Here is a 23,929-nt window from a genome sequence, read left to right as displayed (position 1 = left end):
TTTAATGAGGATGTTTCCGAGGTGCAAATTGCACGTCCGCTTTTTGCAATGATTAGCGCAATCGGTCGGTGATGGAGACGATTAACGAGATGAAAGCAAATCGCCATTGAGAAGATCTCCACATGCATTATAAATGACAAGCAAAAGGCCATCGATTCTGAGGAGAATTCATTTTAAACATGAGTGGGAGACGGCCAAAAGCAATGTGATCACGTGACGCGTAGGTGGCCAATGAGCGTGAATGTGCTGCTGCGAGGAAGAAGAAGAGCGAACGTAACCCGCATCGCTGCGCTGGAGGCGAGGGGCGGGGCTGGATGCGAGGGGCGGGGCATGAGCGCGTCGTCGGCGAGAACCGCTCGTGGATCTCCTCACCTCACGGATCGAGCTCCGGACCGAATATCGACCTCTCGGTCTTCGCCGCCCGTGGGAACCGTTCGAGCCGCCAATGCCGCTGAACATCGGTGTTTGAATCCGCTGAACAGAGATTCTATTCGCACTTTTAATCGTTTTCATTTCCTGCTCTCAGCCGCGTTTCCATTCGCCGCTTCCCCGATCTCCCTCTTTATCCATGTGACTGGTCATGGAAGGCGGTAGTACTGGGAGTAATAGTGGTAATTGCGCGGATACCAGCACCAATTTGAAGACGTGTAGCAGTAACAACACCACCACCAACGCGAGCAGTGTAAAGGGCGAGGCACGACGTCCGAGCATTCTTCCTGCCGTTCCCCGCCATGCCGCGAGCTTGGCCGTTCCTGGACATCCCCAGGGTCATCCGAGCGTGCGCTACAAGCTCCTGCACGAAGGGGACATTCAGCTGTGTCTCCTCCGTCATCCCCGCTCCGTGCTCAGCAAACTGCTAAGTTCGAAACTCCTTCGACGATGGGAACCCCATCGACTGGTTCTTGCTGAGAGTTGTATCTGCTCCGGAACGGTGAGGGGTCTGGGAGCGAAGGGTCTGGGAGCGAGGGGTCTGGGAGCGAAGGGTCTGGGAGCGAGGGGTCTGGGAGCGAGGGGTCTGGGAGCGAGGGGTCTGGGAGCGAGGGGTCTGGGAGCGAGGGGTCTGGGAGCGAGGGGTCTGGGGGCGAGGGGGTCTGGGGCGAGGGGGTCTGGGAGCGAGGGGGTCTGGGAGCGAGGGGGTCTGGGAGCGAGGGGGTCTGGGAGCGAGGGGTCTGGGAGCGAGGGGTCTGGGAGCGAGGGGGTCTGGGAGCGAGGGGTCTGGCAGTGAGGGGTGAGGGAGTGGAGTCTGGCAGTGAGGGGTGAGGGAGTGGAGTCTGGCAGTGAGGGGTGAGGGAGTGAAGGTCTGGGAGCAAGGGGATGAGGGAGTGAAGGTCTGGGAGCAAGGGGATGAAGGAGTGAGGGAGTGAAGGTCTGGGAGCAAGGGGATGAGGGAGTGAGGTGTGAGGGAGTAAGTAGATGAGTGAGTAAGGGGATTAGGAAGGGAGGAGTCTGGGAGTAAGTGGATGAGGGAATAAGGGGCGAGAGAGTAAGGGGATTAGGAAGTGAGCTGTCTGGGAGCAAGCGGGTGAGGCATTGAGGAGTCTGGGAGTAAGGGGATGAGGGAGTGAGGAAGTAAGGGGATGAGGGAGTTAGGTGATGAGGTAGTAAGGGGATGAGGTCGTAAGGGGATCTGGGAGTAAGGGGATGAGGGAGTGAGGAGTCTGGGAGTGAGGGGATGAGGGGCCTGGGAGTAAGGAGGTGAGGGGGTGAGGATGAGGGAGTAAGGGGCCTGGGAGTAAGGGGATGAGGAAGTGAAGGAGTGAAGGTGTGTTCATTCACTCTTATGATTATCTTCTCATAATGATGCTCCTATTAGCGATGAAGTAAATTTGCTCTAACTATCGCAGGAGACCATTGTAACTTCAGTGTTGATGCTTCGAGATGAAGTGTTGGTAGATTGGACTTCTCGACTCTGTACAGAAGAAGAAGAAGAATTAAAGCCAAAGTTTGAGATTATTTTTGTCTAGGTGCGTAGGTGTGAGAAGTAATGATGCATGTTAGAAAAGGAAGATGAGGAGGAGAAGGAGGAGGTGGTAGACTATTTATGGAGATGAGCTGGGGGCTCGTTTGTGGAGATGATGTCCATTTATGGAGATGATGTCCATTAATGGAGATGTCCATTAATGGAGATGATGTCCATTAATGGAGATGATGTCCATTAATGGAGATGATGTCCATTTATGGAGATATCCATTTATGGAGATGAGGTTCGTTTGTGGAGATGAGGTCCGTTTGTGGAGATGAGGTCCGTTTGTGGAGATGAGGTCCGTTTGTGGAGATGAGGTCCGTTTGTGGAGATGAGGTCCGTTTGTGGAAATGAGGATGAGGAGACTATGTAGATGATTATATGACCATTTATGGAGATGATGAGACTATTTGTGGAGATGATGAGACTATGCAGATGATTATGTGACCATTTATAGAGAGGATGAGACAATTTGTGGAGATGAGGAGGAGGAAGAGGTTCAGAGGACACTGTGGGGGTTAGGGGTGTAGACAATTTAAGGAGATGAGGAGGAGACTGACATGAGGGGATGAAATGATTGTATTTTCAATTCCAACTTGTTCTTGAACTCCATTTTATTTTCCCATAAACTAATTTATTGTGTCGCTCTAAGCTTTTATCTCTATTGATGAACATCTGTATATTTGTACCTCTGTAGCCTCACTTTGTGTATGAACCATCCACAGGTTGCAGACTTTATTAAAACCTGTTCACATCAGATCATTTGAGTACAGGTGTGTAATGGACGGCACATTTGAGTACAGGTGTGTAATGGACGGCACATTTGAGTACAGGTGTGTAAAGGACGGCACATTTGAGTACCGGTGTGTAAAGGACGGCACATTTGAGTATAGGTGTGTAAAGGACACCACATTTGAGTACAGGTGCGTAAAGGACGGCACATTTGAGTACAGGTGTGTAAAGGACGGCACATTTGAGTACAGGTGTGTAAAGGACGGCACATTTGAGTACAGGTGTGTAAAGGACGGCACATTTGAGTACAGGTGTGTAAAGGACGGCACATTTGAGTACAGGTGTGTAAAGGACGGCACATTTGAGTACAGGTGTGTAAAGGACAGCGCATTCGAGTACAGGTGTGTAAAGGACAGAGCATTCCAGTACAGGTGTGTAAAGGACAGAGCATTCCAGTACATGTGTGTAAAGGATGGCACATTTGAGTACAGGTGTGTAAAGGACGGCTGTGTGTAGCTCTTTGAATTGTGGATTAAAAACGATAACAATCCTATTCTTTGTTAGTGTTAATATTAGGATTAGGGTTGAGGTTATAGTATTGGTGTTAATATTAGGATTAGGGTTGAGGTTACATTATTAGTGTTAATATTAGGCTAAGGGTTGAGGTTATAGTATTTTGCATTTAAGCTATGGTTAGGGGTTGGGTTGAGGTTATAGTATGAGTGTTAATATTAGGGGTTGGGTTGAGGTTATAGTATTAGTGTTGAGGTTGTAGTATTTTGCATTTAAGCTATGGTTAGGGGTTGGGTTGAGGTTATAGTATGAGTGGTAATATTAGGATTAGGATTAGGGTTGAGGTTATAGTATTTTGCGTTTAAGCTATGGTTGGGAGTTGGGTTGATGTTATAGTATTAGTGTTAATATTAGGATTAGTGCTTCGGTTTGCATTTAAGCTATGGTTAGGGGTTGGGTTGAGGTTATAGTATCGGTGTTAATATTAGGATTAGTGTTGAGGTTTGCATTTAAGCTATGGTTAGGGGTTTGGGTTGAGGTTATAGTATCAGTGTTATCATTTGGATTAGTGTTGAGGTTTGCATTTAAGCTATGGTTAGGGGTTGGGTTGAGGTTATAGTATTAGTGTTAATATTAGTATTAGTGTTGAGATTATAGTATTTTGCATTTAAGCTATGGTTAGGGGTTGGGTTGAGGTTATAGTATTAGTGTTGATATTCGTATTAGTGTTGAGGTTTGCGTTTAAGCTATGGTTAGGGGTTGGGTTGAGGTTATAGTATTAGTGTTAATATTAGGATTAGTGTTGAGGTTTACGTTTAAGCTATGGTTAGGGGTTGGGTTGAGGTTATAGTATCAGTGTTAATATGAGGATTAGTGTTGAGGTTTGTATTTAAACTATGGTTAGGGGTTGGGTTGAGGTTATAGTATTAGTGTTAACATTAGGATTAGTGTTGAGATTATAGTATTTTGCATTTAAGCTATGGTTAGGGGTTGGGTTGAGGTTATAGTATTAGTGTTAATATTAGGATTAGTGTTGATGTTTACGTTTAAGCTATGGTTAGGGGTTGGGTTGAGGTTATAGGATTAGTGTTAATATTAGTATTAGTGTTGAGATTATAGTATTTTGCATTTAAGCTATGGTTAGGGGTTGGGTTGAGGTTATAGTATGAGTGTTAATATTAGGATTAGGATTAGGGTTGAGGTTATAGTATTTTGCATTTAAGCTATGGTTAGGGGTTGGGTTGATGATATAGTATTAGTGTTAATATTAGGATTAGTGTTGAGGTTTACGTTTACGTTTAAACGATGGTTAGGGGTTGGGTTGAGGTTGTAGTATTAGTGTTAATATTAGGATTAGTGTTGAGGTTTACGTTTAAGCTATGGTTAGGGGTTGGGTTGAGGTTATAGTATTAGTGTTAATATTAGTATTAGTGATGAGATTATAGTATTTTGCATTTAAGCTATGGTTAGGGGTTGGGTTGAGGTTATAGTATTAGTGTTAATATTAGGATTAGTGTTGAGGTTTACGTTTAAGCTATGGTTAGGGGTTGGGTTGAGGTTATAGTATTAGTGTTAATATTAGGATTAGTGTTGAGGTTTGCATTTAAGCTATGGTTAGGGGTTGGGTTGAGGTTATAGTATCAGTGTTAACATTAGGATTAGTGTTGAGGTTTACGTTTAAGCTATGGTTAGGGGTTGGGTTGAGGTTATAGTATTAGTGTTAATATTAGGATTAGTGTTGAGGTTTGCATTTAAGCTATGGTTAGGGGTTGGGTTGAGGTTATAGTATTAGTGTTAATATTAGTATTAGTGATGAGATTATAGTATTTTGCATTTAAGCTATGGTTAGGGGTTGGGTTGAGGTTATAGTATTAGTGTTAATATTAGGATTAGTGTTGAGGTTTACGTTTAAGCTATGGTTAGGGGTTGGGTTGAGGTTATAGTATCAGTGTTAACATTAGGATTAGTGTTGAGGTTTGCATTTAAGCTATGGTTAGGGGTTGGGTTGAGGTTATAGTATTAGTGTTAATATTAGGATTAGTGTTGAGGTTTACGTTTAAGCTATGGTTAGGGGTTGGGTTGAGGTTATAGTATTAGTGTTAATATTAGTATTAGTGTTGAGATTATAGTATTTTGCATTTAAGCTATGGTTTTGGGTTGGGTTGAGGTTATAGTATTAGTGTTAATATTAGGATTAGTGTTGAGATTTGCGTTTAAGCTATGGTTAGGGGTTGGGTTGAGGTTATAGTATTAGTGTTAATATTAGTATTAGTGTTGAGATTATAGTATTTTGCATTTAAGCTATGGTTAGGGGTTGGGTTGAGGTTATAGTATTAGTGTTAATATTAGTATTAGTGTTGAGGTTTGCGTTTAAGCTATGGTTAGGGGTTGGGTTGAGGTTATAGTATTAGTGTTGATATTAGTATTAGTGTTGAGGTTTGCGTTTAAGCTATGGTTAGGGGTTGGGTTGATGTTATAGTATTAGTGTTAATATTAGGATTAGTGTTGAGGTTTGCATTTAAGCTATGGTTCGGGGTTGGGTTGAGGTTATAGTATTAAGTGTTAATATTAGGATTAGTGTTGAAATTTGCGTTTAAGCTATGGTTAGGGGTTAGATTAATGTTAACATTGGGTGGGGTTAATGTTTGGGTTATGCACAGTATTTGCCAGGAAACCAGGAAACAACACCAGCAACTGATTAACACAACAATATATTGCAGGTCTCCAATAAATGCGTTCTTCTGTTGATTTTCCATACCTGGTGCTTGGTTGTAATGATTGTTCATAGTTTATTGTAACAAGGCCGTTTTAATCTATTTAATTATTAATTTTATTTTTCCCCCTGGTTTTCAAATTGCGCTAACGTCAGTGAAGGTGCAGTTTATGCGCAGAACTTATTCATTGCAACAATGTAAGCTTGTCCTGGTGTGTCGGAGTCGTCTGTGCCCCTCAGGCGTCTGACTTAGCGTGATCACGTGACGCTCTATACAGCAGCATCTGTGGCAAAAAATGCGCTCGGGATAACAAGTTCTTTGTTTTCTTCGTGATTATTGATGTTGGAGAAGAGTTGCTGTGCCCCAGGCTCCACTGGGAGATTCATGAAAGACTTGGGATCTTTTTCTTCTACAGAGTTGGAGAAATCGGTTGAGGACTTGCAGGGGTTGTTTGTGTCAAAATAAATAAATAAGTCGTTTAATTCAGACTGTCGGTGAAGGTACAGATGAGGGTGACCAAATTAGTCCCTACCATAGTCTTCTCCCCTACCAAGAGAGATGGAGACGTCTGAACATGTACTCCAAGTGACAGACACAGGTGACGTGACGTGATAGTTTTTCCGGATCATAAAATGACTAGGCTGCATTAACCCCCACCACGTCTTCACTCCTGCAACTACCAACTCTAGCAGGAAGTCATCCCATGAAGGTGTTCAAGCCCAGATGTGGGCTACTTCTCGGAAGCAGTTTCTACAGTCAAAGAACGATCGAGGATTGGAAGAGCCTCCCCACTTCCCTGGTGGAATCCACATCTGGAGCAACCTTTAAAATAACTTGGACGAATTTTGACAAAGTGAAGTCTTCACCCAACATTAACAGCATGCATCCCTTTCTGGTTTAAAACCACCATGGTCCAACCATTACGGAACTGTAGACTCTGAATCACCACACAGTGTCATCCGCCTATCATACATTGACAACTATAGCTGCCATGTCCGACACACGAGAGACGAAATGGCCAAAATTGTTGTCTTAGAGATGGTGTCCTAGGTGAACACCTCCATGGGGAGCATTTGGTCAATTGCTTACACAGTCATTTATTTTAAAGCCCACCTGTTTGGCCCAGGGAAGATACCTGGTGCGTAATTCCGAAAATTATTTGAAGGGATTGCTTTGTACAATTTAAAATGTAAAAGTGGAGATGGTGATGACAAAGCTGCTGAAGTGCTCTGTTTTGGCCCAACTGCCCCGTTGTGCTATATTGCACCCCCCCCCCCCCCCCCTCCCTCAGTGTTTGTTTATTTATTTTGTATACAGAGGCGAGGTCTGTGGAAGAGCTAGAACAGAGAATGAATCGGGATGCAATAGAACAAAAGCAACAGCAGAAAGAGGACAGCGGACGGAGAGGGGGGAAGGGGGAATGCCAACAGCAGCGCCGAGGGACAAAATAGATGGAGACTGACAAACGAGGGATGTGGGTAAGAATATGGGGTAGAGGAAAGATGCACAGGGTGGACGACATGGATACAGAAGGACGTAGAACGGCACTCGGTAGCGCGCATACCTCCACCAGGCTGACCAGTTTATGGTTTGTATCCCACTGAAAGGCCAGATCTGCATCCGGACCTGAACCAAGATCGAATTGGCTTGTTCTTGTCGCAAAACCAACTCTTCTACCTCGTTTTGTCATAATCCATCCAAAACTATTAGAAATTTCGTGCCATGTGCAAATCATTGTTGACCCCATCTATCTCTCAATGGTGAAGAATCACTTTAAAAATTACAATTAATTCTCCTATCCGGATTCGGATCTTTACCAAAACCTGACCCGTTGGTCCATGTCACACACCCAACCTGCCCACCAAGTTTCGTCTGAATCTGTCAATAACCTTTTGAGATATCCTGATATATATCATTTTTGGTCCAATCTCTCGATGGTGAAGAATCACTTGGGTAATTGTAAAATCGGGATCTTTATGAAAATTTAATCAACTCTTCCTTGTAACGCACTCAACATGCCCACCAAGTTTCGGCCCCCCTAAAGTTTTGACCTAATTTGCTCTCAGACAAACAGAGACGAACAGAAAATCGGGGCAGGAGGGGTGGGGGAGTAATAACTTCCATCCACCTCAGGTGGCGCAGGTAAAAACTGGATATTTAGAAGAGATGGCGCTTGGTGTGCAGAAGGAGCTCTGACGTGGGAAATGAGGTGGTGTGGTGGGGGTGTAGAGAAGATCATGGTTTTGGATTGGATATGATCTGAGATGGTGATGAACAGCTGTATTGAAGATGTAATTGTATAACTCATTTCCCCTTTTCACCTACACCTGCAGCCATCTTGATGATTGGTTGATTGTGCAGTGTCTACCTGTTCTCCACAGCTTGCTCTTTCTTGAGGCTCAATTGCCGATTATAAAAAGGTCTTTCTTTATTTTTGGAATGTATTTATATCTTCTAATCATGGTGTTTTGACAGCATGATGCACTGTCAAAGGTTTAGGTTTTCAGCAATGGAAAAATATTTCCAGAGTGCAAGTTCCAACCACAGATCAGCTCTTTGGCCGCACTAATTGGCTACCACAGACATTGTATTTGTTCGTTATTGCTTTGTTCACCTGGCTCAACTACTCTGTTTGCTTAGCTGTTCGAAGAGGCGCAGTACCTGCATATGAAACATACTTCCCTCTTTGGCTTTTGTTTGCCAATATTGCTGGAAGAAACCAATGGACCTTCATAGATGCCTTTTTCGAGCACCTGCTCACATAATGTGAAATCGATGGAAGGGAAAGCGAAGGAAACGTTTTAAAAAGCAACAGCTAGTACAAAAGTAGGTTTGTATCCCAAGTAGAATAAAAGCAGATTGTTATCCTAGGTAGTATTACTACATCACAAACTGGTCAAACAAGTGGAACATGTCTGTCAATCCTGACAAATCTCACACTCTCACTATGTCTCTCCAAAAAGACTGTCTGGAAACCCTCCCATCTACTTTCTCAACAATCCTCTCCAAGAAGTTCTGTTCCTCAAGCTTTTGGGTCTCACTATCTGCCATGATATTTCCTGGGAAAACCACATTTCCAAGCTGGCCTCCAAAGCCAGTCGCCGACTGGGCATCCTCCGTCGTGCGAAGTCCTTTCTTGACACCTCTGAGCTCCTCACCACATACAAGGCTTTCATCCGCAGCTCGATGGAATACTGCTCTCCCCTCTGGGCAGGTGCTCCTGCCTCACACCTACCTCCGCTTCTCGCTGTAGAAACCAAAGCATTCAGAATCATTGGAATCTCCCACAATGAAGCAGATTCTGAGGGCCTTTCACTCACTCACCGCAGGCAAGTTGGTGGTCTTTCTGTCTTCCACCGACTCCTCTCCGGCCTTGCTCCCCCAGCTCTCTCTGTGCTCTGTCCCCCAAATATTCCTTCAAATGAATGATGAATGAATGAATGAATGATCGTTTTAAGGCCATTTTCCCCGCTAGAGCAGGGGTTAGCCTTGCGGGCCCCATGACAATCATGGTTCCCTGTTTGAGGCAATGTTTTTATGGCCAGATGTCCTTCCTGACGCCAACCCTTGGTCACGCTCTTAGGATGCGCAGGGATACGGTGTACCTATTCTAAATCGGGGTACACACCGTGATCATTCATCCCAGCAAGCTGGTACTCAATTTGCCGACCTCCGAAGGATGACAGGCTGAGTCAACCCCCCTGGCGTTAATTCAGCGATCGACCGGGATTCGAACCCAGGATCCTAGGATCCCAAGCCGGCACCCTAACCGCTAAGCCAACACCAGGCTTCAGGATACACAAAATCTGCCAGCAACCCTCTTCTGGTGAAACTGTCAAAATCGAGACTCTCTGCTCACCTTCACTCTTTCATTCCTCTTTTTTCCCACCTCTGGAACAAACTCCCACACTCTCTTCGATCCCTCTCCTCCCTCCAGGTCTTTAAAACAGCTGTTCACCACCATCTCTTGTCTTCCCCCATCCAAAACCTTGATCTTTTCTACCCCCATTAATCCACCCCTAACCCACCTCCTTTAAATTCCCTGTTTTCTTTCCTGAAAGCTCCTGTAGTGTCCATCTTGTTTATCCGATGTACCCTGCCCCAGCCCTCTCTCTTCCACAAATGTCCATGTTCCCTACTGTTGTTGTGCTTCCCTCTATCCCCCTCCACCTCTTGTCTCCCCACTCCCTTTATTACATGTTCTATGTATGAGCTCTCATACGAGCCTAGATCAAGTATACAAAACAAAGTGTGGAATAAACATTGTGCTTATTGTTCGACAAATTGGCCATTTCTAAAATTTGGACCTCAAAACAACCCATGACCTTTTATTTGTTTTGCTGAAGCTTTTGCTACACTTGGACAGCTGAACAGAATGTGCAGAGAACGCCACATATGTTATTATTTATAATCCAAAAGCAATGTCAGTTTCTGGAGTCATGACCCCAGACTGCCACTCAACTGCATGTTTTGACAGCTGTTAATGAACACTCCTTTCCCTCCCACCTCCACCATTCCTCGCTCCACCCACCTCAGCTCTTCAACCCCAACTGTAGTTTGGCTACACCGCCGGATTTTCATGACATCACAAATGGACATGACGCACACTTTTGATTTTTAATTGTTGACAAGCTGCTTGTTCACACAAGTAAGTACTGAATGCTTTTTTAACTTTGGGTTGTAAATGTTCGGTCATTTGTGACCTTTCTTTAACTTTCATATGTTTGTGACAACTGCGTTCTTATCTCGCCTCATGCTTGCATGTTTTCTTGGCCCACTAAGTTTCCTCCACAATCCGACTTGGACATTTCCTCAAACTAAGTGTACACCAACTTGGTAAAACAAACGAAAACCGTGTGCGTGCGTGTGTACAGATATAGGTTGTTCATTCTCGGATCTACTGTAATCTATATATCGCAGTCATACTCTGCATTGTCAAATTATTAATTCTTTAATTTGTGTGTGATATTGTGATTATGCACTACAAGCAAGGGCTACGAGGCACTGTGATGGCACAGGAACGCCTCGACAATATTTCTGTCATCATCATCGACCGTGCCTATGCAAACAGAACAATCAAAAACGACATGAAAAGGATTATTGACATATTCGGTCGCAGGAAGAATAAGTAATTTTCCTTCTTTTAAAGCATCCATTCCTTTTGATCATTCTTGTTTTTAAATTCCGTGAATTTAATCATTCACGTGACTTAAGTGCTTTTTTTTGCCTTGTTCTATGGCTCGTAGTGGAGCTAACACACACCACACACACCTTACACCTCACACCTCTCTAACATCATCATCTAACATCATCTCTCTCAGGTGGACAGACAGATGAATAAGAGCCACTGAGCTTGGGAGAAGTGACAACGCTTCCCAGAGTACATCTGTGTGTTAGTGAAGTGGATATTTGAGCAACATAACCACTCTTCTGGCAAATCTGAAGCCGTCCATAAACAAAATCGTCTCATGCGCCCATGATGGACAGACAGACGAATAAGAGCCACTGAGGTGAAGCGGAAGCAGAAAATGTACAAGTGATTAATTTTGCTTGTTGATCAACATTTTGATCGAGGGTTTATTCGCATGGATGACTTTCATTTGCTGAACACTCCAAAGCAAATTTGAGTCTTCAAGTGAATGTTGTCGTACTGCATGTACAGCGTCATGCACTATTCGATAGATGCTTGGCTTTGTGGTGTGCTATCTGGTCCTACATATACCCCCACAGTCCAGCAAAATCTCACGAAACCGAGTGCGTGTGCTGTTTGGTTTCTCTGGTGTTTTTAAAATACGTCCTGTGGCCATCACTTTCACTGCCATCGTGAAACCTTCAAACCAAACCGATTTTTTGATGACCAAAACATTTGAGCTGAACATGTCGTGGAATTGTAATTACTAGCGGGCACTCCTGCCTTCAGGGTGGGAGTACCCTTCTCAGCTCACAATCGGTGGGCAAGATGCTGCGGCGGTCTTGGAAATGCACATTATAATTTTAACCTTTTTGAAATAAATTTTATTGATCACAAAATATCATACTCCATATCATAAGATGGAAGGAAGATTATGTGTAATACCAGCTTACTACCAAAGGTGGTGCTATTTCCACCACGTGTCAACATGTGACTTTCGAAATGACGTATCTCCACCCAGATTGTTTGGTGTGCATGCACAGAAACCCCAAGAATGAATTGGGGTGGCTTGGGCATCTTTCATGCCTCTCAGATAAGGATTGTAGAACAAAATGACTAAAGAAAAATTTAATTAAAGAAGCCGGAAGTACAGTACTTGTAAACATACTTGTGAGAAAGGGGTGTGCCTCTGCACAACAAAACAGTTGGAGAACTTTCTGATAGACTTGTCCAAAAGGTTGATGTTGCATATTACAAAAACTCCTAACGATGTGGGCCCGTGAAAGGCCGAAAATGGTGCGTTCTAATCAAAATTTGTGCTTCGTAACGCCATGAGGTCATATATGGGTCTTGCTTGATGCACAGGGTAAGTTTAAAAATTACATTTACTATTAATCCTGTTTCTATAAAAGGGAGGTGGGGAGGGTGGATAAATGAGGGGTGTAGGAGAGTGGGAGTTTGCCCTCGGTGGGTCGCGCCGTTTGCCCTCGGTGGTTGGTGCCGTTTGCCCTCAGTGGTTGGCGCCGCATGGCCTCGGTGGTTGGTGCCGCTTGCCCTCGGTGGTTCGTGCTGCTTGCCCTCGGTGGTTCGTGCCGCTTGCCCTCGGTAGTTCGCGCCGCTTGCCCTCGGTGGTTCGCGCCGCTTGCCCTCGGTGGTTGGCGCCGCATGGCCTCGGTGGTTCGCGACGCTTGCCCTCGGTGGTTCGCGCCGCTTGCCCTCAGTGGTTCGCGCCGTTTGCCCTCGGTGGTTCGCGCCGCTTGCCCTCGGTGGTTGGCGCCGCATGGCCTCGGTGGTTCGCGACGCTTGCCCTCGGTAGTTCGCGACGCTTGCCCTCGGTGGTTCGCGCCGCTTGCCCTCGGTGGTTGGTGCCGTTTGCCCTCGGTGGTTGGTGCCGTTTGCCCTCAGTGGTTGGCGCCGCATGGCCTCGGTGGTTGGTGCCGCTTGCCCTCGGTGGTTCGTGCTGCTTGCCCTCGGTGGTTCGTGCCGCTTGCCCTCGGTAGTTCGCGCCGCTTGCCCTCGGTGGTTCGCGCCGCTTGCCCTCGGTGGTTGGCGCCGCATGGCCTCGGTGGTTCGCGACGCTTGCCCTCAGTGGTTCGCGCCGTTTGCCCTCGGTGGTTCGCGCCGTTTGCCCTCGGTGGTTCGCGCCGTTTGCCCTCGGTGGTTTGTGCCGTTTGTCCTCGGTGGTTCGCGACGCTTGCCCTCGATGGTTCGCAACGCTTGCCCTCGGTGGTTCGCGCCGTTTGCCCTCAGTGGTTCGCGCCGTTTGCCCTCGGTGGTTCGCAACGCTTGCCCTCAGTGGTTCGCGCCGTTTGCCCTCGGTGGTTCGCGCCGTTTGCCCTCGGTGGTTCGCGCCGTTTGCCCTCGGTGGTTGGTGCCGCTTGCCCTCGGTGGTTCGCAACGCTTGCCCTCAGTGGTTCACGCCGTTGGCCCTCGGTGGTTCGCGCCGTTTGCCCTCGGTGGTTCGCGCCGCTTGCCCTCAGTGGTTCGCGCCGCTTGCCTCGCAGCGTCAGTGGAGCATCATTTTTAGGGTGTGGTCCTGAAAGGGGATTTCAGCCTTTTGTAGATTGCATTGGCGGGTGTTTATTTCAGAAAAGTTAAATGCACTGAACATTGCAGTTTGTGGTTAAAGCTTCAATGATTTAGTTGGCCCATCACATGCGCAATGGGAGATGGGGTTTTGTAATCGTGTCCATGTATCGGCCATAACTTTTATACCATTTGAGCTTTTGTCATTAAAATTTTCAACAAACATTTATTTTATGATAATGTGGAGAAGACTCATTAATAATTGTTTTAAAATGTCAATGGGCAAAGTCACAGTAAGCGTTGGCCTTATTAGCCCATCAGCACGAGATGGTTGGTTTTTTCTTTTCTTTTTTCCTTGAGCTGTTGTTTTCGTCAAGTTGACTTTGACTGAAGCGGATGCAGTTGGGCTTTACACCCAGCTTTGAGGTACTGAAAAGTCTTGATTTCTGTGATTATTGTGATTAATGGGTGATTAGTCTACAATTCATGATTCTTTTTCTACAGACTCTCAGCAATGATGGTCAATAAGCTGAGATTTTGCTGCTCCAGTGGCAAATATGATTATTATGCTTGACCTTGTCTAATGGTCGCCGCCACACTCTTCCATGTCTGTTTCATGCCCACCCGTTGACGGCCATCATCCTTGGTTGCTCACTCCATTTGTGTGTGTTTGCAATCCGTATTGTCTGTTCACCCTCACTTTCCGTTGCCTTTAGCAGGACATTCCAAAATGCCAAGCGCTAACAGTTCCTTCATCCTTTGCGCTCGATCTTCGTACTTTTTACATTTTCCTCGGCTTCCTTGGCTTCATCTGCTTCCTCTGCTTTGCGTGCTCTCTCCACCCTACATCGTTATTTACTCGAGCCTTCTATCTTACGCACATATTTGTTAATTTGTCGATTCAACTCTCTTCACAGCTTTCTCTGACACCAATTTTTGAATGCAGGGATTTGTTCATCAACACACATTGTTGGGACATCAGCACACACACAACAGCCATATAATGGGCTGATAAGATGGCCTAGATGTACGTACACTCGCTTCGGTTGTCTAGCCGGAGTTTGATTCCCGATCCAGTTGTAAACTTTCATCCTGGTGTTTCACATGCAAGGTGATTCATAGTGTGCGCCGTCGCTTGGATGGATGGTAAACGGGCGTTCCATCTGCCAGCATTCATTGGTAGATGTTAGAGATCCCATGGTATCCCTCACAAAGAGCAGGCCGGCGCCATGGCCAAATGACGGATTCCTGCCCGAACCAGCAGATGGCATTGCATCAGCGGCACAGCCTCTCCCTCAGCCATTGATGCTACCCCGCAGCCTTGTACTGCGTACGAACAAATAAGCTATATAATACCACACTCCAGGCAAGACTCTTCAATAAAAGACTCAAACCTTCGATTGATGGGCTGAAGCTGCCAAAATTTAATTGTCCCACCCATTCTTGTCTTGATGCCGTCAGTACTGTGTGGATTTGTGTTAACCAGGCTACCCTGATATTTAAACGTGTGGTATGAACATTTTGTAGCCTCATTCCTCAAATCTCTAATCAGACCAGGTCACTCTACTCTGGACATGCTGCTTCTGCTGTCTCAACAATGGATGGAGGTCCTCAATGCCAAACAGGAAATTAGAGCTGTCTCCCTCGACATATCACGTGCCTTCGACACGGTCTGGCACCCCGCTCTGCTCACCAAACTCTCCTCCTTTGGTATCCATGGAAATCTCCACGCATGGCTGGCGGACTTCCTCTCTAGTCGTCGTCAACGTGTGGCCCTGAATGGGTTTCTCTCATCTCCTCTTCCTGTTCAGGCTGGAGCTCCCCAAGGCAGTGTTCTGGGCCCCGTGCTTTTTCTGGTCTTCATCAATGATCTCTCTGACTCTCTCGAAAATCCTCTCTATCTCTTTGCTGATGACTCCACTCTCTGCCGCTCCATTCCTCTTCCCTCAGATCGGCAGTCTGCTGCCTCCTCACTCTCTGAAGACCTGGACAAAATCACAGACTGGTCAAACAAGTGGAACATGTCTTTCAATCCTGACAAATCTCACACTCTTACTATGTCTCTCCGAAAAGATCGACTGGACAACCCTCCCATCTACTTTCTCAACAATCCTCTCCAAGAAGTTCTGTCGCTCAAGATTTTGGGTCTCACTATCTGCCATGATCTTTCTTGGGAAAACCACATTTCCAAGCTGGCCTCCAAAGCCAGTCGCCGACTGGGCATCCTCCGTCGTGCGAAGTCCTTCCTCGGCACACCTGAGCTCCTCACCACATACAAGGCTTTCATCCGCAGCTCAATGGAATACTGTTCTCCCCTATGGGCCGGTGCTCCTGCCTCACACCTAGCTCGGCTTCACGCTGTTGAAACCAAAGCTTTCAGAATTATTGGAATCTCCCGCGATGAAGCTATCTCTGAGGGCCTTTCACTCACTCACCGCAGGCAGGTAGGTGGTCTTTCTGTCTTCTACCGACTCCTCTCCGGCCTTGCACCCCCAGCTCTCTCTGTGCTCTGTCCCCCAAATATTCCTACAGGTCGCACAAGATCTGCCAGCAACCCTCTGATGGTTAAACTGCCGAAATCTCGGCTCTCTGCTCACCTTCACTCTTTCATTCCTCTTTTCTCCCGCCTCTGGAACAAACTCCCTCACTCCCTTCAATCCCACTCCTCCCTCCAGGTCTTTAAAACAGCTGTTCACCACCATCTCTTATCTTCCCCCATCCAAAACCTTGATCTTTTCTACCCCCGCTAATTCACCCCAGATCCACCTTGTTTGAAATTCCAACTTCTTTCCTGGAAGTCCTGGCAGTGTCCATATGTTTTATACCTCTCCCACCGCCCCCTTCCCACGCCCCCCCACCCCCAAAGCCCTCGCCCTCTCTCAGATCTCTCGATGTCTCCATGTCTCTCGGTCCCTGCTCTCAAATGTTGTGTTTGTGTCCTTCCCCCTCTCTCCTCATCTTGTCTACCGCTCCCTATGTTATATGTTTTATGTGTCGGTTTGTCTTTCTGTGTGATTAATGTTCGCTCTTTCACGAGCCTCGATCTTGTATACAAAAAAAAAAAAAAAAAAATCTGGATCGACTGTCTGTACGGCAACCTAGGTTGTTACCAATAATCAGTGATTTAAAGTCACCTTCGACCACAACTTGGCAGACTACCTTTGCACTGCTCGACCAATGTGTCTGCTCCTCATAAACTGGCTTCTTCATCTTCCTCTGTCATTGGAAAGTATACCTCTGCCAATGAGATCGGCCTCACCCAGGCATCTAAATCTAATCCTGCTGTAATTCTTTGCAAAGATGGTACTGAGCACCCAAAATGTAGACGTACTTCTACAAAGGACTGAATAAGAAGTCATTTCCACCGACTCCATTTTTTTCTCTGACCACCAACACCAAAACCATCCCTGTGTCATGAAATCTGGCCCTCCTGTTTCATCAAATACCATCACACCTACCTTCAGTCTCTCTGACTCTGACCTCACAACTTCAGTTTCGCCTGTATTGGCAAATATGCCATGTGTTTCTATTCCCCGAGAATGCTTAGCTCAGATCACTTTGGTTACTGGATGTTTGTGCAGATTTGAGCCAGCGGCGCCATTCCCGAGTCTTCACATCACATTCTGAGACTGCTTTCCAGTGGCATCTCTGGGTATATCAACTGCCTTGGATGTTCTTTTGCTCATGATAAGAGTGTCGATTGATTATGCCACAGTCCCCCATGGCTGTCACGGTGGATGTAAGCCTGCTATCCTTTGTGGTTGTTATTGGTTAAATCGGTACCTTAACTCCTCTGCCTTTTAGATGACATTTCCTCCAAAAGGAGAGTCCCACCTCTGCCCAAAGCCGTTAGTGCTTCCTTGTATTTTCCAAATTGCAAGTAATCAACGGAGTAATCCTCATAATTAACTGCTGCCCGGCCATCGGTGTTAAACAGTTGCATTTGGCACCACGTACTATTATTATGGTGGCGGGCGTTATTTATTTCACCCTATGTGACGTCATAAAGCCCTGTGATTCATGGACATTGGTCCTACCTACACTTTGCTAAATTAACTGCAAATAACAGAAACGTCAGGATGTGTCCATTATTTTGAGCTCTTCCATTTACACTTCCTCAAGTGGTCAGGCTATGTCTGGATTCCTCATTTGGAGGGAGGTAGGAGAAGGGCTCGACTCTCACCTGGATAGAGATCAAAGAATATTCGGCGCTTTGTAACAAGTCTGGGTGAGTGAGGCACACTATTTGTGAGGCTGGCACAAACGCACCAAGCATCGCCTTCCTGGCCTAGCCTTGATGCAGGCCTGTCCCATGAGACATTGCTAAGGAATCGATTATTATTGTCCTTCTTTTTCAGGACTTTTAAGCGCCGTGTATTAATTATCACTTTTTTATCACAGTGAAAATTGCTCTTCCCTCTTCCCTCTTTCTTGTTCCATAACATTGGTCCACAAAATTTTACGATTTGATTCACAACATGTTCTTCTGCATGAATTCCTGTTTACGCATTAACCCAACCGGTTGGTAGTATCATGCGTGTTATTTCCCTTAGGTCGATGCTGCACCATTTGGGATTTTTAAACAGTCCCTAATTACTCAATGTGGCACGTCTGCAGTGACGTCCGGTGGGGAAGGCCACTCTAATGATGTGTTTGTAGCGTTGTGATTAAAAAAAAATTCGTTTTTGTTTCTTGTCTGGTTTTGGGTGAGGTGAACTTGGCTGCATTCATCCTTTTATTGTAAAGCATGTGTGGTTTTCCTGGTATGGCATCGTGCTCTGACCTGTTTGCCCATTTCTCGTTTTGTGCTTCGTTGCTTGAAAGCGGTCTGCTTGGTTTCTGCATTTTTTTTTGTCCCATGGCTCTTCCGTCATTTGGGAACTTGTCAGCTCTGAACAATGGACAAAGGGGCTGGTACATTGTGATCCCAACACTGGGGTTTATTGTCTCTTTGCCATAAAAGTTTGAGTTACAAGCTGAACCTCAATGAAGCACAACTTTTCTTATTTATTTCCGGCTGTGTTTGTGCTTTACATCAGTCGCTTGAATCCCCTCATCACGATTTTCTGTCTTTACAGCCAACTGGGTACATGGAGTCTTCCGTAAGCTACGTTAGTATCGAGGACATCCAGGTGCTGACCTGGGAGAATGCCCCTCGCAATTGTCTGCAGCTAACCCTCACCGATGGCACATTGTTATTACAGGTACCGAACCCCCATACTTGCTCTCCCACCACACACCTCTACTAATCTAACCTCTCCACCCCAGCTGTCATTTTGGAAAACGACGTGTATATGATCTAAATGAAGGTCATAAACAAGATGGATTTGTATTCCAAGGTGGATTGAAATGCTTTTGTGTTGAAAGGTGATATTTGGTGATTAATTGCAAATGTTATTTTACTTTTTTAAATACATCTTTAAATACAGTATGGTATCACAGTATTAGAGAAGAAGCAGGCCTCTTTACCTCCAAAACTGTAAACTCCATTCGTGATTGGTTTGTGATGTCACATGTGTGGGAAACATTCTCCATGAGTAAGAGCCATTAGTATGCTCCCCTATCTGTAGACATCAAGTTACCTGTAATGACTTTTTTATTATTAAAAAGAGATGCGATTATTATTTAAGGCCTGAGGGTCGCATTGCAATGTCAAGCGAGCTGGCAACAGAGTTCAATTCCAAGCCACAGTTGGAAGCGACTGCTGATGCGACCATCATGCAGAATCACCTGACATTGCTACGTGCATAAGGCAGTTGCACATGATCATATGGGCAATTCCATGGTTAGTAACGTTACATTTTTAGCAGATTTTCATATCTTATTCTACTGCAACATTACCATCTATTCATTTCAAGTCACAATCATGTTACAACATGTTCACGCACCCCAGGTCTATAATACAGAAAAGAATGAAAACAATTCAAAAAATATTAGAGTTGCAATGGCAATTTTTAATGTTGGTTAGTAACGTTACAAAAAAAGGACATGGGAAAAAAATCAGTTTTCAGACAAAGATTTTCCTAAAACGTGAGATACCTCAAACAAAGTGCCATATTCATTTTACTTCTAGTTTGATGACAAATGTTTCAGCCAATAATTTTATCAGCTTGACTCTTCATTTTTGAATTAGACCCAAAAATCATGGTTAGTCACGTTACGGTTAGTAACGTTACAGTTTGTCCATGCAAAGGTACGAGTTACAAAACATCGTGTTTGACCCTCCCCCTTCCTTAAAATCACAAGATACACGTAGGAATTACATGTAAATTAACATAGTTATCCATATAACTCTTATAAAGTTCAAATCTGAACAGAAAATTTGAATTGTCCACGGTTATGGACAACTTCTGGAGCATCCAATTTAGAAATCATCTTGTTCTCCATGTAGAAAATGTCATCCTTTTGTGTAGGCCATTTCCAGTACTTTCCCACTCGCTCCATTACTGACACCTGAAACTCACCCTCGCACACGGCAACAACTTCTCCGGGAAATTGCTTGCCTTCGTATTCTACTCTGTACCAGTCTCCCACTACAATAGACTCATCACTGCTTTGGGTTACAACATCATCCTCGTCAGCCCTGTTAGTGTTGGCTTTTGTCAGAACGTGAGACACCACTTCATCATTCACCACCTTCAGGAAATGCATCGTGGCGATGGCAGTGATGGGCTTGGCCTGACTGAAAACACCCTTCAAGTTCAGCCTTTCATTCCTCCTAGTAATCTCCGTTGAGTTAACCTCGGTGACACACACATTCTCCATGGTGCTTGCCGCGGCAACGAAGCTGCCTGCGTTTGTGACGGTTTTGGCGGTTAAGAACTTTCTGCATGACAAAGCGCTTGGCTGACCCTCCAATCTCATCAACTGGGCCATTTCAACAAGGTCGAAAAAAAGTTCCACTCGATGTGGATCTTGTGAGCCTCTTGAAGAGTACCTAGTGCTGCTGCCACAAACCGGTTCTTAAATTGTGATGCTGGGCCATCTGACCAGATAGAAACAGATATGTATATATATATATATATATATATATATATATATATATATATATATATATACACACACACACATACATATATATATATATATTGTTACGGACACGACTTAGATGTTATGATGGGCCGAGCGGAATGGCCGCCGTGTTCGCACAAGTTACCCGATTACACTCGAACGTTGGCCGAATCGCGCTACGCTAGATCAATGAAGGAAAGGACACAACGGCTGGGTTAAATGACACGACACCAGGGGTACAGTTCTCAAGACCTCCGGAGGAGGATATAATATTGGTTATGCAGAACGGTTAGATTACACGGCAAGAGGTACAGCACAGCAAGATGGGCACTTAGACACAGCCTTATCTAAATCCCGACAGACCACAGACAAACGGGACAAGACTGACTCACACAGGGATTGATGGCAAGGAAGGGCAGGTAGTCGATGGCTCAAGGTGCACCTTGGCTCAGGGGCAGAATCGACCCGGTCCGGTCTAGAGATGCGGGGAGGTATCGTCGCGCTGGAGGTGGCGTCCTTTTCTCTCCCAGCTGAGGCGCATCTCACGTCACCTCCGTCTTCCTGCGCATGTCCAGCGGGGAGTGACACGCCCTCGGCTCGTTAGTTCCGCCCCAGATGGAATCGGTCCGCCGCTTCTTATTGGGTGCGGGGGGTTACCGGGCTCCGCCCTTGACGAGGAGCTGACAGTGAGCCCCTGCGTGGTAACCCCGTCGGAGCACATGGTCAATGGCGGCTAACCAAGCCGGAGTGAGGACGCACACTCCCCGCGCCGCCGCCGCGCCGCCGCCGCTGTTGTTGTTGTTGGTGTTGTTGTTCCATGAGGAAGAGATGCGGGGAGGTATTGGGAGGTCCTAAACTTACTAATGGTGCCATACAATCACATTCTGGTGCAACGAAGAGTCAGAATTAATGGAAACGAGTCCTTAACTGACATAGACTAAGAATAACTAGCAAGATGTCCTATAGTTGTCTACGTGAGATGCGGTGAACCTGGGCACGACATTTAAGGGGGGAAAGAGGGGAAGGTCGGTTCTACAGAGTGTTGTTTACAGACAATGGGACTAGGGAATGGGGGATTGGGGATAGTTGGGGAGTATTGGGGAAATAGGGGAATATTTACAAGCGGATATGGATGGAGGCCAAATCCCATATCCGCAACATTGCACCCTTCTCTACCTCGGGGCGTCCCGACCCGATAAATTTTTACCTACGTTAGTGTGGCACTCAGATGTAGTTCCCTCTACTATTAACTCAACCCTGAGTGCGACAGTTTTACAGATGTTCACAAATGAGTAAATATGTCCCCCTGCGACGTTGCACCCTTCTCCTCACAGAAACACACCCACAGGATAACCGAATCGCGGAAAGAATCCTCAAACTAAACATACAGCCGGTAGGGAGCATTATTTACACAAGACTACACTGATGTTTACACTACGATCCAGGACCTGTTTTTGGAGGAACACATGCAGATGTTATGCATAGAGAGAGCACGCATGCCAGCATCGATACACCAACCCACGAGTGCCCTGTGGCCTTACGGCCTTTAATAATGTGCAGAGCACCCCATCCAAGCACCAAAAGCACCACCCCATCATGTACAGTCAGCACCATCCGGTGCACCAATAAAGTGTTCAACGTCACCGGTGGTGTCGCAGCCGGCCGATGTTCTGCCGCTGGTCTTGCCTTCCTGAAGTGCTTGGCCTTCTAGCTTCCTTAGAAAATAAAGAAAGGCGCCAACCGTGTCCATTTCTGTATTGTGGCCGTCAGGGGGCCAACTATAAGTGGTTCACCTGTATGGCATAGGTGCCACGTTGACCCATAGGTCCATCAACGGGTGGTGCTTGCCCGCAAAAGAACTGCGGTCCATGGTGGGCGGCCACAAAAATTGCGGTCCATATGGTGTATCGATCCAGGCAGCAAGCAGCGAAAGTACAGGCCCACAACTGCGGAGCCAGCACCTCTCTCTCCTCTCTCTCTGCCCCAAAGCCAGATCCTCGGAGGTGGGAGACAAAAAAAGAAGACAAGTGAGTAAGGTGGTAAGGGCGCAAAAGTGCACGCAATATAAGGTAATGCACATTGGGGGCACATGGGAACCAGGTGAGACAGGTATGTTCCTACCGTATGCCCCCCCCCCCCCACCAGGTAACCTACATTGCCCCTCCCTTACCCCTCACTGTATCCACAAAACACAACACTACCCATAAACATCTACTTTACAAATCAACAAACGTCCCTACTGTCTTCCCCGTTCCTCCCATAAACCAAATTCGTCTTCTCTCCCTCCTAACCAATCAAATTTGCCATTTCCAACTCTCATCAAAATTTGCCATCTCCAATTCAACATCAAAATTTGCCATCACCAATTCATCATCAGTCCCTCCTAAGGAGGGAGAGATGGAATCACCCCAATGTCTCATCCACGTCGTGATGCGTCTCACAAATCCAACAGCAATTCTCATTTCCTGCAACAGAACAAAGAAAACACAGGTGTGGAGTCATCATCATCACCACAGGTAAGTGGCTGCGTATGGTGCGACAGGTTCATCAATCCTAACTATTTCCTAAATGACTTTAACAACTTTACATTACCCGGGGTCTTTCTCCTGCCAAACCATTGGCCCTCTTACACTATGGGTTCTAAAAACCAATTCCCATTGACCAAACTGTGGTGCTTTTCAATTTGGGGTCTCACTCCCCCGATTCAACACTCGGTGCTCTCGCACAATTTCCGGGCTGTGACGTGTAGCTCTCCCAGCAGGTCTACCCACCTGCACACCTCCACCACTGTAGTTGCCACCCGAGCTTACCTGCTCCTCACCCTAACCTATCTACCTGGGGAAGGCCCTCTGGCGCTCTCCCCACTCGGTGCCCTCTCTGGCACTGGGCTGCCCGATCCACACCCGGGATCCTCAGGCACCCACTGACACTAACGGCTCCCAGAGCCCACCTGCGGCCTCACCTGGCCGACATCCTCACAGTGGTGGAGTGCCCAAACCAACTACACACACTAACAGGCTACACGCCCAGCCATTTCCACAACACTAATGCACCCATCCACAATACCTTTCTGCAACCGCACCACAAATGCCAATATCCAACCACAATTTACCTATACCCTCTACCTATTCTTTAAACTACCCTCCCCGGGTACTCGTGAAAAGGGTCCACTCTTCCCCCATCCACACCTTCGCACCATGCACACCACTCCGTACCACTTACTCCATGTATTCCACACACCTGTACTTGCACACCTGTGCTCTCACACCTGGTGCCGCCTGCACCCTTCTCTCCCCAAGCGCATTCGCGCTGATCCACAACACTCACTACTCACACACT

At 46.2% G+C, this 23,929-nt stretch overlaps 1 protein-coding gene across 2 annotated transcripts in view; it reads left to right on the top strand.

Annotated features, from left to right (window-relative positions):
• The first annotated feature begins 328 nt into the window (after window positions 1–328).
• The window catches only part of CMIP (c-Maf inducing protein), an 84,508-nt gene continuing 60,907 nt past the window's right edge, over window positions 329–23,929 (top strand). Inside the window, exons 1-3 of one of the 2 annotated variants that reach the window (XM_068115442.2) lie at window positions 804–931; window positions 10,459–10,570; window positions 18,658–18,783. In XM_068115442.2, the coding sequence (XP_067971543.1) occupies window positions 18,670–18,783 (114 nt within the window). In that variant the 5' untranslated portion in view covers window positions 804–931; window positions 10,459–10,570; window positions 18,658–18,669. Of the gene's footprint in view, window positions 932–10,458; window positions 10,571–18,657; window positions 18,784–23,929 lie in introns of both variants that reach the window. The other variant, XM_068115441.2, reaches the window with a different exon arrangement.

Source organism: Myxine glutinosa, chromosome 5 (genome assembly GCF_964187855.1).
Source record: "Myxine glutinosa chromosome 5, kmMyxGlut1.1, whole genome shotgun sequence".
NCBI lineage: Eukaryota > Metazoa > Chordata > Myxini > Myxiniformes > Myxinidae > Myxine > Myxine glutinosa.
This window is presented reverse-complemented; position numbering and strand designations above follow the sequence as displayed.